The sequence below is a fragment of the Gobius niger genome (genome assembly GCF_951799975.1).
Source record: "Gobius niger genome assembly, chromosome: 7".
Lineage (NCBI taxonomy): Eukaryota > Metazoa > Chordata > Actinopteri > Gobiiformes > Gobiidae > Gobius > Gobius niger.
The window spans coordinates 35,123,942-35,140,920 of NC_136858.1; the positions used below are offsets into that span (position 1 = coordinate 35,123,942).

Sequence of the window (16,979 nt, forward strand, 5' to 3'; positions counted from 1 at the left end):
CTGAGCTTAGACGAGTTGATGTGTACCTGTCTGGGCTTTGTGCGTGCCCGTGGAAGAGCTTGGTCGCTTCCAACTTCACCCCGTTTGAAGCTATAGGATATACCGGGAGAGGCCAAATGCTAAAAACCTCTGAGGGCACGCACAAAGACCAGACAGGTACACATCAGCTCGTCTAAGCTCAGGTAAGAACATATCACAGTATGGAAGAACTGTGGCCTGTTCCTTTAAAACGAAGTATTTTCATACCCCCACATGTTCCAGCCATGTCCTAAGGTTTAGAATGAGCCCCAACCTTGCCTATATAATCCTGCACTGTCACTCAAAAAGTTGTTAATTCGGGTCCGAAGTGCCGTCATGCATGAGCTTAAAGGGGGGGTATTATGCAAAATCGACTTTTTCAAGCTTTCCATCATGTTATTATGTCATTCCCTCATTAAAAACATGCCTGAAGTGTTGCCTGGGCACATTCACATATTTTTGAGTAATCTGTAAAAACTCTGATGGCAGCCATTTTAGGGATAGGTTTGCCTGAGTCCTCCTAGGAACGCCCCCACCTCCTGGAGACGCCTCCGAGCTTTCGTCACCAGCCGAGTAACCAACCACTGCTCCTCAGCAGAACCCCCTCCCCACTGATGCCACAGACAGCGTGTGGAGGGGGCGTGTCGGAGAGGCTCAGAGGTTCTTAAAGAGACAGAGGCCTATTTCAAGACATTCACTACAGCCATTTTGAGAGAGCCATTTTATACAAGGCAGTTATTCTAGTTTACTGCATTTACAGACCAACAGAAGGTTTTGTCATCATTGTAGTGTGATATAGACTGGTGCTATGTGAATGAAAAAAGCATAATACCCCCTCTTTAATATAGAAGCTGCAGTTACGCATAAGACCTGAGGTGGCAGTAGTAAGCATTAAATGCCCAACTTGCGTCTAGTCTCTTTAAGCTCCGTGGCGCATGTCAGAGCACGTGTATCATCATCACCTACCCCAAAATTGAAGGCCGCAGGCAATATCATCCCAGGGGACACATTCTATGGTAAAGCAGCGTTGAAAAATTTGAAAGCATTGTCAATTTATTTCTGAAATTACAAATACTGCTTCGGCCATTTTATTTCAAAACTGATCTATCAGCCGTTTATATCGCACGTGCACCGAACCGTGGGTCGACTCCTACACCATAAACTGAACCGTTACCGAGCAAGAATGCACGGAGCATCAAAGTGTGTTGCATATCAAGATAGAAGAAGGCAATACGGAGCAGATGGCCATAATGTTTGGCCTGCTAGGAAACGCACTGCAGTGGAAATGTAAGCCGGATCAAACCATATTACATTAAACATAACTGCAAACATTCTGGTGGGAGCGTAGCTTGTGGGCTATGATTTAATGACTTGCCTCCACACCTGTGCGAGCTGTTGAACAAAGCGCAGAGCTGAAAATGCAGAGCGAGCTGCGTGTATTGCTGCTGACTACGGAGCTTTGACTGATTTCGCTGCGGGCACAGGCTACCTTCAATGTCTGAAACCATTAGTGATTCCTGTAGTACTAAAGCACCGCTCCAGGGCCCCCATTTCCTTGCATTAACGTCTACTTTCCACCGCAGAAAATCAAAAGGATATTCTAATGCGCCTGCCCCGCTTTGGATGCACAAATAAGCCAGGTTAGAGCGAGGGCCACGAGGCTTTTTATCGGTCAAAATGAAAACAGGAGATAAACATCTGGTGTGTTTCAAAGCCAAACAATTTATTATCAAGAAACAATATCAAACAAGAAGGAGAGAAAAATGTCCATGTGTCTCATAAACTTGTTTTTGCAGAAATGTGATCATTCCGACGCCCCCAGCTCACGACAGATGATTTATTAGGCTCGGAGAATCTTTCATTTAATCCTACGCCCCTAGTTACAATTCTTCATATTTTCTTGTGTCAATATAGCACTGGCGGTATAGGTGTAGAAACCGGGGGATCACAGGAGAAGGTATGGGGAAGCGATACAGTACAAAGGGGAATTTCCAACGTTATTTCACTAAAGTGCTGTTCACCCCCTAAAGGTCCATGTAACAGGCAGAGCGTAGCGGCTCCTCAGAGAGTCCATATGTGAGAGCGTAAATTCATTGGCACATGTTCAAGTGTAATTGAAAGAAGTCAGCTCGGAGGTGTCTGAGATTTCCATTGTGCTTGTGGAAATGTGAAAGTAATTTGATGAGGAAGCATAAATTATTCAAAGTAATGATTTTGCAAATCAAGAGCAGCCTCATAAGCACTTTTACTGGTCTTTGATAAACCAGGATAATCTTAGATGTACAGTAGGGCTGCATATTGATTGCACTTTTTCCCTGACTCAGAAGAATAAAACATAGTATTTAAAGTGCACATGACACATTACAACATTATCTCTTCAACAAATACAGTTAATGCACATGCATTTAAGATACAAAATCAACATGTTTAAATACTTTTTGACATTTTATGTTCATCATTTATCAAGGATCAATAATAAAAAAAATGAAATGATAAAGATATATTATATCATATTATACAGAAGTATGCCTCTTCCTATGGCACTAATGTTCCAGAACAGTGGTTTCCAACCTTTTTTGTTTCATGTCAGTCTTTCATTTCTACTTGCAGTAGAAGGTGCAGCCAACTATTTAGAAAATGTTCAACAAAACTTAGATTTATTAGTAACTAATTAGTAGCGCTGAAACTGCAGTTTCTATATTAAGCTTTTTGAGTGACAGTGCAGGACTTTAGAGGCATTGCAGTGAATAGGTCTGGGCTCATTCTACACATTAGGACATGGCTGGAGCAAGTAGGGGGTGGAAAATGCATAACTGTTTAATTTTTAAACTCTGTCTAGTCTCTTTAATATCACTAAATGTAACTTTTAAAGTCATACTAAAATATTATTCAGTTTCATCTTCTCCTTGATATTTAATATTTCCAAGGACCTCCTGCTAATTGCTCCCGTATGCCCTGTTCCCCTGGTTGTGTCAGGACCCAAATGTGGGTCACGGAACCATTTCAAGTGGGTCACGAGCCTTTTCCAGGCAACATTTCTAACATAATGAAAAAGTATCTAAGTCTGTCGAAATTTTGATGGTTTCTATCATGATTTAAACTTCTGTTTTTTTTTAAATGCTTATTCAGCAAGGAAAATAAAGTATATCACATAAGGTATGACAAATTCAATTTTGCTTTGAGTCATGGCTTGTCATTCTATGGTGGGTCTCGAACCATACGAGTTGAGAACCACTGTACTAGAACACTGTACAACAAACACGCTTTTGCTCAAATTTTGACACTTCACAGGTGAAAAACTGAGACATTACTTAGATCATGAATAATCCTACCAGACAGAGGAAAGATTAATGAAACATAAAAAACTGTCATATGCACTTTAAGGCAAAAAACAAATTTGCCTTAAATCTATCTGGTCAGTAATTTATCAGCAAATAAATGTGTTGAACTTTTGCAGCAAATAAAATGGCCAGATAAAAGTATGAGGATTGAATTGTGTTTGACAAGAAAATTGATAAAGTTGATGATTCAAAAATTGGGTTGGAGACTGAAGCTCCTCCAGTTGGCACTTTCTATCAAACGTGAAAAGTGGTGCTTGACTTGACCTTTATGCTAAAGTACAGTATAGTATTGTGAATTTAAAAAATGGCTTGGCTTTAACTTTAATCTAGTGCTGTTGATCGATTTGTTTTTAATCGCGAATAATCACACTTTTCTCTAATAATTACATTCATTATTAATACTTGGCCGCCATAAAAAAACTCACATTTAAAGCATTTGCTCAAATTGCATTAATCAAATGTTCTCAGTTTCATAATTCAATTGGAAACGCCCAACTGATTATAACAGGGATCTACGACCAGTAGCTCTCGCTCGCCCAAGGCTTTCAACATTTCCACATGAGCTTGATATTTTAGATGCATTTTCTTTGGTGCTGAAGATTTTGAGCAGAATCTGCAAAGGTTCATTCAGCACAGTTTAAGGACAACATTAAAGTGATTTTAGTTGAAATAGCATAATTAGATAAGCCTCTTTGATGCAAAAGGAGCTCGCTGTCGCTATTTCATCATGTCAAAAGGTTTGGAGACCCCTGGCTTACAATGTGTAGTTAATACAAGAGCTTTGTCTTTCAGGTCATGTGAATGATGTGAATGTGTTTGATCAAAACATATGTGATTAATCATGATAAAAAAAAAATGTTTTGGTTAATCATGAGCTAAAGCTTTCATTTTGTCAGCCCTACTTTAATGACGAATCAGCTTTGGATGCTTGATTTCCAGTTGAGTTTGACTTATAGCGACTACTTTACATAAATAAATAAGTAAATAAATAAATTATTTGTTACATTGAAATGAAGATAATTGTCATTTCAGCCAAGCTATCTATTTTAGCCATTTTTGAACATGTGCCAATCAATACCACTCCTGCATGTGTCCCATAGAGTCCCACTGTATGGTTGTCCTTATTGCCAGTTGAACGTGCGCCTCACCAGCCTGAAAAAGGTCCTGTTATGTTCCCTTAGGAAAGCCCTCAGCTGCTGCAGGACAGTGTTGTTGACCGCCGGGTGTGGTCGCCCTTTAGACTCGTGGAGGCAGCGCTCGCGCCCGTCGCTCCGAATGCAGTAGAACCCCTTCGTCTGGTTGAAGTAGAAATTGGACGAAACTATCCTCGGCGGCAGGTTCAAAAAGTTCTCGACCTTCTGAAGCTCCGGCAAAGGGTCCCGGATGAGCGCGTCCCCGTCGACGATGTGGATCTGCTCCAAGGGGAAGTGCCTGAGCCAGTTCCGCATGTGCACGTCGTAGAGGCTTCTCTGGATGGCTTTGTAGCGCATGTTCAAAGCGCCATTCCGGACCAGCAAGTTCTCGATTGCTTGCACCGGCTTGTGGTTCTCCAGACGGTTGAAGTAGACTTGGGTGTAGTCAGAAATCACCCGTTCGGTCGGGTCTCGCAAGATCAGCAGGAGTTTTATGGACGAATTCATGGCACAGATGCGTTCCGGGGCGAGAGCCGAGGTGAAATATCCCGGCGTTTTCTCTATCGTGATCTGGTTGGGGTAGGAGTAAGGCATCAGATCGCGATACCACTCGAACCCCTTGGCGTAGTTCTCGTCCCAGTCAAAGAAGTGGACTTCGGTGGCGGCCGCCGCGACTTCGGGATGTATGTCCAGCATTTCTAGCAACGCTCTGGTGCCGCCTTTGCGCACTCCGATGATGATGCTCTGCGGCGGCCTTTTGCTCGTCCCGGGAGGCGGAGCGGTCGACGCGTCCTCGGAGATATTGGCAGCTTGGATGTGATCGAGTTCGATTGGGTCAATGCCGAATTCTTCTTGGAGGAACTCCGGCGGGGCACCGTGGATTTGGACAGCGAAGAGCAACGCAAATGACAGGAAGTATGACATTTTCGGGTTTATGTCTGAGAGGGAGAAGACTGGCTGAAGAGGTCGTGGGTTTATCTGAGTCGAGTGGTATCAGGAGCAGTTGAAACGACAACCTTTTTGCGCCATTGGAATCGAATGGGAGTTGAAAGTGTCTTCAGTCCATAGCACATCTGCAAAAGAGACAAAGAGAGACAAAAAAAAAGATATTCAGGTTCCAGGTATATGAAGCCCATTTGATAAAGAAATTGCATTTGGAACTATCAAGCCGCAGAGTCCGTAAGTGCATTATCACAAAAGGATAATCTCTATTCATACTTTAATGTGTCGCTTTTCATTCGCCTCTCTCTCATCTTCTCCCTACCTCACACTCCATAAAGTCACTTCCAATTGATACTGTAATGTCTTTGTCTGAAAAACATTTGGCCGGGCAGCTCTTTGGTGTCTGAGATAGCGAGATATGGCGGCAGGCCCAACGAACGAGGCCAGAGTGCTTTGTCTTGCCTTTCCGCGGGTCAAAATTCGGTCTGCAAATCGATAAAAGTTTCAGAGGCCTCTATAGTGCATTCAATTCAAGGCTTCCCCGACTGGAAGATAGATGCATTTACAGCAGGAAGCCAAATGAGTTCCCACTTCCAGGTGACTTTGATTTTCAATATGAGACGACCGAGATCAATACCGAGAGAGTGAACTCGCCCAAATGCAATAAGGAGGATTTGGGGGTATTAAATAAGATTGGTAATATAGCAAAAGAGACTTTTCAAAACTATGAGAAGTCTTTCTGCACTGTTTGCAAGACTGGGGGAGAGAACAAAACAATGAAACAGCAAAGAGAATCGTAAATGTAAACGACAGCTGGTTTTAATGCTTTATCTGAATGTGCAGAAGAGGATGTAAACATGGACTACATGGCGGAACCTATCTGACAATGTTACAGCTACTGTGAAGACATGGAGCTAACACTTTTACAATCCAATTGTTTTAAGAAGGAAGGGATATGACCTTTTGTGAGACAATGGCAAGGACATCTAAACAGAGCAACATATCAGATTTAGAACTACGGCTGTCACAATAATTACTATATCGACTTATCGTTCAATAAATGGCAGATAAACAATACATTTTATGGGTTCAGTATTTATTGTTAGTGCATTTTTACCCCCAATTTATGTTTTACCCAAAGTAAAGTTGTGTCTCATTGTATTTCACGTTCATTGTGAGACATTTTAAGGTGAAGTTATTTTCTAACAGAGCTTAATTGTAATTTTTAAGGTTTACAGTTAGTTTCTGTGGCCTTAGAAGGTCTTGAATAATATTGTTTATTTTGATAGTTTCCTGCCCAATATATTGAACTTGAGATTTTGTTATCATGACAGGTCTATTAAAGGGGGGGTATTCTGCAAAATTGACTTTTTCAAGCTTTACATCATGTTATTACGTCATTCCCTCATTAAAAACATGCCTGAAGTGTTGCCTTGGCACATTCACGTATTTTTGAGTAATCTGTAAAAACTCTGATGGCGGCCATTTTAGGGATAGGTTTGCCTGAGTCCTCCTAGGAACGCCCCCACCTCCTGGAGACGCCTCCGAGCTTTCGTCACCAGCCGAGTAACCGACCACTGCCCCTCAGCAGAACCCCCTCCCCACTGATGCCACAGACAGCGTGTAGAGGGGGCGTGTCGGAAAGGCTCAGAGGTTCTTAAAGAGACAGAGGCCTATTTCAAGACATTCACTACAGCCATTTTGAGAGAGCAATTTTATACAAGGCAGTTTTTCCAATTTACTGCATTTACAGACCAACAGAAGGTTTCGTCATCATTGTAGTGTGATATAGACTGGTGCTATGTGATTGAAAAAAGCATAATACCCCCTCTTTAAGAACCACAGGTATATTTGTGTTCAAACTCACGAAGTGATCAGATATTCAGATCACACGGGGGTCACTTTGGGTGGCAGTCTTAGGCCCTGTCCACACAAAGTCAGGCTCAGGACTAAACGCAAAAATATTTTATCAATCCAGCGCATCATCCATACGAAACCGGCGTTTTGGGGGTCTGTAAACGGACATTTTCCAAAGCAGGTCCCAGAAAAGATCTCAAAACGCCGTTTACGTGGCTCCATCGCTACGTCGTCTCCGCACCTTTTACTAAAACAATGACATCACAGCGCCAGTTGTGTATGTCATCCATAATCTTCTGTCCTTGTACTAACTTTAACAGCTCAATCCCCCAAGCCTCAACCCCATGGCAAGTCACAACTCCACAGACTTATCGCAAATTCAGTCTGTGTTTTTGGACTGACAGTAAAAGTCCGGTGGCTGACAAGTTTTTCCGCTTCAGTCCCAGTATGTCTGATGCATAAATTCACCTCCTCATCTCTTCTGTAGATCATAAATCCAGTGATCCATTGAAGTTTCAAACGGGTTTTTGTTATTATTCAGAAATATATATCTCACATGCGCTATATACAATCTGGTTCTTTATTCTTTGGTAGTGCCACAGCAGTTTCTGAAATTACATTACACACAATTTATGGAAAACAGGCAGAAACAATAGCTCTTGGTTTTCAGCCAGACATGTTTTGTAATTAATTAAATTTGAGCGTGTTATGACCAGAGGTAATCCATTGAAGGTGACTGAATGGAAAAACACACGGATGAGCAGCACCTCGTGACATCAGCAGATGGAACAGAACATTTCAAACTCAGAGTTAGTCAAGGTCAATTTACAACAGAAATGTGAGCTTTTATTTCGAATTAACCATTAAGACATGGTGGAAAAGCTTGGATAAAGTTAGTTTAGCTGTATATGGACAATTTGACATTGACGACTATAGAACCATTCCAGAATTCTCTTAAACAGGCCAAACAACAAGCAAAAGTAGTTGAAATTATGCATCTTTCTTTGGCATTAGAAGTGGGGCAGCGTGAACAAAGAGTAGCCAGTTCATGCCTCCCTCCCCTGGGAAAGTGTTAGTCTTTATAAACGCGACGTAAAGTAATTTCAGAGCCAAAACGCTGCCCGATGATTGGTTTGGAAGTTGTTTAAGGCATTCAGAGGCTTTTTTGTATCTTTTGGAGATGTGAAGCAAACGTTTTGGTTTCGTCCCTTAGTTGTCCAAGGGGATTTTGCAGAATTATCGCAGTTTCTTTTTCACTTCAGTTTTTCAATGAGGCAATCTGACGCTTATATATAAGAGAATTTTGCAACAACAAAAAAAGTGCAACTGCATGTATGGCATTTATTAACGTCTTGTTTTCACAGCTTGTCAGGAGCGGCTTCTTCATCTATCCAGACATTAAACATATGCCAAAAATGTTCCTTTATAATATAGTGAGCGTCGCGGAGTTGAATCAGTTTTTTCTAAATGTCACAGCCGTAATTAGAGGCAAAGTTTTGGAGTGCTGATGAGAAGGAGCGAAGAGCGCAGAGAACTAGTCAAAACACCGAGAGAGGTATGCAAACACGGAGTGGCTTCGAAAGGTCACGGGGAGGAGGGCTAAACAAGAGCCGCGCTCCCAGCAGAGGGCAGGCTGACACGCACAGTTAGGTCTATGAAAAGGTTATAAGCGATCCAACGAAGTGCACAGCTTACAGTCGTGAAAGTCTTCGGAGAATGCACCCCCGTTATTAAACTTTCCCATTATAGGTTCACAGCCAGACTAATCAAGTAGCATTTGTGTCTCACATCTATTCTCTGCCGATGGAAGTTAGACGGATTCTGCTTTACTCTTTCTTACAAAAAGGTGCACGCCCACGCAGTGCTCTTTTCTACAGTAAACATTCTACAGTATTATAGGCTTGTTAATAAAACTGAAATCTTTATCTTTCTGCCTGAAACGGGGCATAAAAGAAGAGTGGAAGTGCAGTTGTTGATAAAGACTGCGCCTTTACTTGACCATCACAGTCTGTAGGACGCTCCGGGATATATGGTTTGGAAGGTTTTCACTGCTGACAGACCCTCTCACTATAAATGAAAGCCTACAAGACAATAACCCTGGAGCATTGTAGAGACCGCTGTGATCGAAAGTAAAGGCGCCATGCTGACCACTCAAACAGCCGCCGGGTCACTGCAAGGTCAACTATGCACCTTTAACCTCTTAACCCCCGCCTTAGCTTCACCCGAGGACATTTTCTCGAGTTTGGCATTACCGGAGCTTACAGACTTAGGCCAGGCTTCATTTGAAAGCTGAGACCTTAGATTTCCTCACGTTGTCATCACTTTTTTGTCATATTTTTGGTACTTTTTTGCCAAGTTTTTGTTGTGTGTTCCTCACTTTTTAGACACCTGTTTTGTAACTTCTTCTTTTTGTAACTGCTTTTTTTTTTAAAAACTGCATTTTCATCCTCATTTACGCCTTGTTTTTGTTGCTATTCTGACGCTTTTGCAAGAAACTTTAAGTTGAACTGGAGAAAATGTGCTCGGTTAAAGGAACAGGCCACCATTTTTACATACTGAGATTTGTTCTTGCCTGAGCTTAGACGAGTTGATACGTACCTGTCTGGTCTTTTTTGTGCGCCCTCAGTCACGCAAAACGCCCAAAAATGTTGCTAGCGTTTGGCCTCTCCCAATGTATTCCTATAGCTGCAAACAGGGGTCAATTTGGAAGCTACCACGCTCTTCCACGGGCACAAAGACCAGACAGGTACGTATCAACTCGTCTAAGCTCAGGTAAGAACATATCACAATATGGAAGAACTGTGTGCCCTCAGTCACGCAAAAACAACCAAAGATGGTGTTAGCATTTGGCCTCTCCCAGTATATTCCTATAGCTCCAAACAGGGGTGAAGTTAGAAGCGACCCAGCTCTTCCACGGGCACGCACAAAGACCAGACAGGTCCGTATCAACTCGTCTAAGCTCAGGTAAGAACATATCTCAGAATGGAAAAATGGTGGCCTGTTCCTTTAAGGCTAAACAGGTTAAGGTAAGAAGTGCTTTATTTTCCAGCTATTTAAATTGGTCTTCTTCGACCCATCCTTCAATACCATTGGGGCTATGCCTTGCACAATAATTACTGCATCAACTTATCATTCATCATACATTTTTGGGCTCAATATTTATCGTCAGTACATTTATTTATTTATTTTCCGTTTATTTCTTTGAATGAGAAAACACTGAGATTTCCCCTACCATCCCATTTCCATTCATGGTGGTATTCTCCTGCCTCAATATATCGATTTTCAAATGTTGTTATCGTGAGAGGCCTAATTGGGGCAACCTGTCCTGAGGCGAGACACTTGACCCGCCTCTGCCGGTATCACTGTGTGAACGATTGGCAGTGGTTAAAGCTGACGTGTCCACCAGTCAGTTCCAGGGCTGTAACTTTCCACCACGGAGCGGAGAGTTAATTGTGAAGCTTGTAAACGTCGATGTAAATCAAAGCCAATAAACAGTTTTGCCAGCGCAGATAAATACCTACATAAGGATCCTGTCTGCTGCTCATTATATACAGTACTTACCCTATTTTGACCATATTTTCGTGGAACTGACAGTCGCTTTGGTTTTTACACTCCGGTGACAATTATCATAAATCACTCATTTGATACAACACTATACTGCCAGTGAAACATTTTTACGTTGTTAATTAAATTCACGTCACTGTTGTTTTGACGGCACCCGTGGCACACGTCCGTCACTTTCTCCTGATTTCATACGACGGCGGAAAAATATGAGCAAACTCTGAGAGGTCCGTGTGGAGGAGAGTGTTGGACACAGGCTGCAACAGACTGTGACAGGTCCAGTGAGCCATCAAACACAGATGCTCCGTCCTGTTCCCAAGGCCCAACTCTTACTGCCAGTTCGTGTTGTGTCGTCTATCATCAGCCCACAACATCATCCTGGCTGTGTGGTATACTGCCACGCTGCAAATGGAATGTGGTTAAAGTACCTCGGCTTGACTATTCATTTGAGTATTTTTTGAGTCTAAAACTATTTATTTATTGGACCTGATCTAACACATGGTTGGAGCTCAGTTTTGGAAATAAAATGTCAAAACAAAAAATCAACAAATGTTTTGACTAATTATTGTTTGTTAGGGATTTTTTCTTTTTTTTGTTGTTGAGAAAACTGACCTTTGTTCATTTGTGGTATAAGCAAATAGCAACTACAACAACATGAAGCCTGCCCTCTCCACTTAAAGGAATAGGCCACAGTTTTTCAATACTGAGATATGTTCTTACCTGAGCTTAGACGAGTTGATGTGTACCTGTCTGGTCTTTGTGCGTGCGCTCAGTCACGCAAAACGACCAAAGCTCCAGAAATTCTATGCAAACCAGCTCCTTTTGTCTGTTCCTAAATCCAAGCGTGTGTGCAGAGGTGACCGAGCCTTTTCAGTGGCGGCTCAGTCTATAGAGGAGTTCAAAACCAAATTAAAAACTTACTTTTTTGCTTTGGCCTTCGGTTCTATGTAGACCAGACACAGTTTGTGCCTTTATATTACCTGTGTTTAAGTTTCATTGTGTTTATTGTACATATTGTAAAGCACGTTGGTCGACTAATGTTGTTTTTAGATGTGGTTTATAAATAAAATTGCCAGTAAAGCTGTTGTTTTATTTTTATTATTTATTTATTGGTTTATTTGGTTGGGACAGTGCAAGTTAACACACTCTCAAACATCCTGGCCTATTGTACATGTTTTTAGTGGTAGGGGAAACCGGAGTAGCTGTCGAGCACGAGCGCTAACAGCTGTGCTACCGTGCCGTGTTAGCATTTAGCCTCTCCTCCTCTCCTCTATGGAGGCGGTGAAGTTAGAAGCGACAAAGCTCTTCCACGTTTTCCCTATTTAAATACGGTACATGATTCTTTACAATATCCAAGTCTTGTTACACAAAATTAAACATCGATTTTCTAAGCAGATAAAAAGGGGTACTATTTTGACTTTACTGCGCGGACGTCGAAGTGCTCCAGACAGGTACGCATCAACTCGTCTAAGCTAAGGTAAGACCATATCTCAGTATTGAAAAACGGTGGCCTATTCCTTTAAACCGATTGGATAAAAAGTAGGTCTTCCTTTTTGAGTGCTGTGTGTAACACAATGCCTTTCGCAGGTGGCAGTGAGTGCTGAGTGGAGCGGGGGAATTGGCTGAGACAGGAGGCTCGTCTGGCTGCCCGGCTCGGAGCATTGGACTTGGCAGCTCAGTCCCACGGAGGAGCTGACGGCCGCGATCGCCTGTCAGAGCACATAAGTGGGTCCGCACCGTACCCCGGGCGCCTCGGGGCAGGTCGACTGTCCCGGGAGCTGCGAATGCAGGAGCACGGATCACAGGGCAAGGGCAGGTGTCGGCGCTTCTGTCTGAGTGTGAAGGTGAGGCCAGAGGCGAGAGTGCGCCACAGTTTTCTGTATTACATGCACGAGCTGTGTACTTCATTATATCAATGCTGACTATGGTTTGGAAAGGTTCACTTCACTGATCCTTTTTGGGGCAACTATGTCTCACACAATGTTCAATTAATACACAATAATAAAATATGTATACAACTCAACATTCAATCAGCATTGAGGGTCCGACTCTCAGAGAATAGACTTTAAAACCGCTCTGCTTGAGTTTAAGTGTCTTCACGGCCTAAGTAAATCTTTGACATGTTAGAGCCATACAAACCATTAACCATGCCGGCTCGGAGAACCTCAAGGAGCGGCCTCCTGCAGGTCCCAGAGTCAGGACTAAACACTGTCAGGACTAAACACTGTTAATGAATGAACACATGTATCAAAGGATAAATAAACTTGTCTGTGTAAGCTCTCAGTCGTACAGGAGTTGTCCATCTTCAATCAAGGTATTCGTGCTCTCACCTGTGAGTAAACACCTTAGAAGTAGTAGTGAAGAACATTATACTGGAGAAACGAAACAAGTATTACAGAAGAGACTTTATCAACACGGAAGAGAAAGCACTAGCGGCCCCCAGTCGGCTGTGCATCTCCACCTCAAAGCCTCCAACCACTCCTTTGAGAACGGAGAGGTCAAAATCTTAGCAAAAGAAGGACGTTGGTTTGAACGAGGAGTAAAAGAAGCTATTTTCCCTCCATGAACCGGAATGGTGGACTCAGATTTCATCTTTCTCCACTTTACTCCAATCTCCTTCGCCGACAGCCGGTCGCTGCCAGTCCAATGAGACGGCACAGCAGCATCAACAGAACAATAGGCAGGTAATTAGCAGTGAACAGCTTTGAAGAGGTCAGGACACATCGATACTCTGGAGGGAGCAGGTCGTTGGAGACGCTCTACATCTAAGGTGTTTACTCACAGGTGAGAGCAAAGGTAGTTTGTGGGGAGGAGCCGGGCCTACCCCAACTCCTCCCCTTTTGGTCTTTATCTAGGCTGCGGTCTGAATGGAACCTTAGGCTGCGTCGGAAACCATCAAATCATAGCCTCTAAGCTCTATACCTAGTAACTAAGTCCTTAACCTTTCATGGGTCGACTGTTAGATCTGTGCAGTTAGTGAACTAGAGCTTCAGCAGCATTTTGAACAATCCGTCCGTCTTTAAACAGGGGAAGGGGAAGTGACATCACCAACAGCTGTTTTCTTCTTCTTTAAAGTTATTGTTATTGGTGGAGTGCAGGCCAAACAAAAGTGCATGTCGCCCCCTACTGTACAGTGTCCAACAACAACATAGTGTCCAAACAAAGAGCATCAGAGGTCCCTATGCTAAAGTGGCTATGATAGTTAGCATCGAGGCTCCTTTTCCTAACTCCTTCCTAACTGACAGACCAATTCGGAAGCATCTTGTCATGGCGGACGCTGACGCACATCCGGTTTGGCGTAAGAGCTCTTACCAATCTGCTCGTTTCGGACGTAGCCTACGTTCGCTGACGAAGCCTTTTGGATGAGAGGCGAAACGTTTGAGACTCCAACCACTGAGTACAGAAGACAACTCGAATACCTTCATTGAAGATAAATAAACTTGGGTAATGCAAATCAGCCTGATCCTTGTGATAACTGTTCCTTCTGCAGCTAAGACACATTACGTTTTGAACATCTCTAATCCTGTGGTTCATCTTTGAACAATTGCTTCATGTTTGCACGACTGCTTCATATTCTGGTACATGTTCCGTCTGACAATCTGTGTGATTAAGTCAGGTATGGAAATGCATGGCCCGCACTCCCACAGTGCCGAGACGAGACATGATTACTAATCTGAACAAATCAGACGACCTGCTCCCACTTCTATAAGAGCAACACTTGTCAGTCCATTAGCTCTGACTGTGAGTCGGAGCATTTGATCCATTTGTGCAGACTTTCTATCCTATTCCTTACATCACAGTGTGTTGCAGTGGAGCTGCGCTTCATAAGAGTATCCAATAATTAAAATGTCTTTACAAATATACATTATAAAAAAGAGACACTGCAGGCAACTTTAGGCCCGTTTGCTCTCTCTAAACTTTCACCATGAAACTAATTAAACTCACAAACCTACTTACTGCACTGTTCCTCCATAGATTTTAAAATCAAGCTGTAAAATGAGTTCAATGTGGCTTCATCATCTTTTTTCCGTATGTAGTTTCCTCAAACTCAGAAAAAACAAGGCCAAATATGAATATGAGGCGTCAAATTTCAAGTCAATATCAGCTGAAATCAGAAATCATCCATAAAACAGAGAATCGTGTTGAAGAATCTCAGAAGTACATTTTTAAAACAAGTTGAAAGCAAGATTATTACCAATTCAACTCACTTAATCTCACACAGATTTATTTTGTATTATTATTTCTTTCATTGTAGCATTAGGAAGTAAGGATCTCGATGATTAACCTGCAGAATGACTCGCTTTATATCTCAGCAGCAGCAGCCGGCCTCATCCGTATTCAGCGCACCCACGCGCGGCTTGACTCAGGCACTGGCAGGTATTGTACACGACAACTTTATAGTTTTAATAGGTGCTCATTAGAAGAGTCAGGACAAAATAATTATTACTCCAATAAAAGTTGATTGCAAATGCCGGTTAATGGGTTTGGAGAGGTGTGTGCAGGCATATGGGGCACTCGGTTTAGGGAGGGATTTTTACACTTCCAAAGGGTCGATATTTTCAAGGAAGTGATTGACCAGAACGAATGGATCAGGCATAATAATACTTCTGCAGATGCACAACATCTCCATAGATACTGTATATACAACTCATATGAAAAAGAATTTATTTCTCAAGGTATAGGTCGAGTTAAATGAATGTTTATTGCCATTTTAACGCATTAACACAATGGCAAGGCAACTTTATTAATGCCGTGCATTTCGTACAAAAAATCTATGCATTTAGAATTTCTAAAGGTTTGCATCCACAACAGAAAATAAAGGAATGGTGCAAAATATAGATCAGGAGTGTCAAACTCATTGTGGGTCGCGGGCCGAAATTCAGCTCCCATGGTGGGTCGCGGGCCGCATAATAGAGAGCATTGGTTCCAATAAATGAATAATAATAAGCTGACTGTAGCTTCATTAATAACAATGGCTTACACTTGTTTTGCACTTTACAAGCCTGTGTCACAAGTTCCTCAAAGTACTACATAGTGATTATTCATTCACTCCACACTCGGTGGTGGCAAGCTGTTATTGAAGCCACAGCCGCCCTGGGGCAGACTGTACATTTACCACGTAATTTTATGACGTGGTAAATTTATGTCAGTGCCCTCTGCTGGACACGTGTGGAACTCTTTCCTTTTTAAAAAAATGTTGGCTAGAATGAGCATTCTGGTGGCAAGCAAATGGCTTCTTTTAAAACAAACTTGTTCCCATAATGTCCCGTAATTGGTGTGTATGCAAGATTGTGCAAATTAATGCTTTGGAATGAATGAAGTATGTGTTGATTTTAATGCTGTTTTGGGGAAATGTATTATTCTGTATTAATATTTTTATGACTGCATCAGTCTGCCCAGGGACTACAGGTGGAAATTAGCACAAGTGCTACAACCTGGTATAATGCATCTCTCCCTTTTGAGGTTAAAGAGGGGGTATTATGCTTTTTTCAATCACATAGCACCAGTCTATATCACACTACAATGATTGATCTGTTGGTCTGTAGATGCAGTAAATTATAATAACTGCCTTGTATAAAATTGCTCTCTCAAAATGGCTGTAGTGAATGTCTTGAAATAGGCCTATGTCTCTTTAAGAACCTCTGACCCTTCCCGACACGCCCCCTCCACACGCTGTCTGTGGCATCAGTGGGGAGGGGGTTCTGCTGAGGAGCAGTGGTTGGTTACTCGGCTGGTGACGAAAGCTCGGAGGCGTCTCCAGGAGGTGGGGGCGTTCCTAGGAGGACTCAGGCAAACCTGTCCCTAAAATGTCTGCCATCAGAGTTTTTACAGAGGACTCAAAAATATGTGAATGTGCCAAGGCAACACTTAAGGTTTGTTTTGTAATGAGGGAATGACATAATAACATGATGTAAAGCTTGAAAAAGTCGATTTTGCATAACCCCCCCCCTTTAATGTATATTTTACACTGTCAAATAAATAAACTAAACTAAACTGGTTATTCTTTAAACATTCATAACTCCGCACAGCAATGGGCTAGAGATTTACTTTTTTCTTTTACATACTCTGGGATTTATGCTCTACACGGCAGGGGCCGGATTAGATCATCGGCCATATGTTCGACACT

General features: G+C 42.4%; 1 protein-coding gene across 1 annotated transcript in view; it reads right to left on the minus strand.

Annotated features, from left to right (window-relative positions):
- Positions 1–4,326: 4,326 nt before the first annotated feature.
- The window catches only part of hs3st1l1 (heparan sulfate (glucosamine) 3-O-sulfotransferase 1-like1), a 106,148-nt gene continuing 93,495 nt past the window's right edge, over positions 4,327–16,979 (minus strand). The window contains exon 2 of the mRNA XM_079560607.1: positions 4,327–5,565. Coding sequence (XP_079416733.1) covers positions 4,481–5,416 — 936 coding nt within the window. The 5' untranslated portion in view covers positions 5,417–5,565 and the 3' untranslated portion in view covers positions 4,327–4,480. The remainder of the gene's footprint in view (positions 5,566–16,979) is intronic.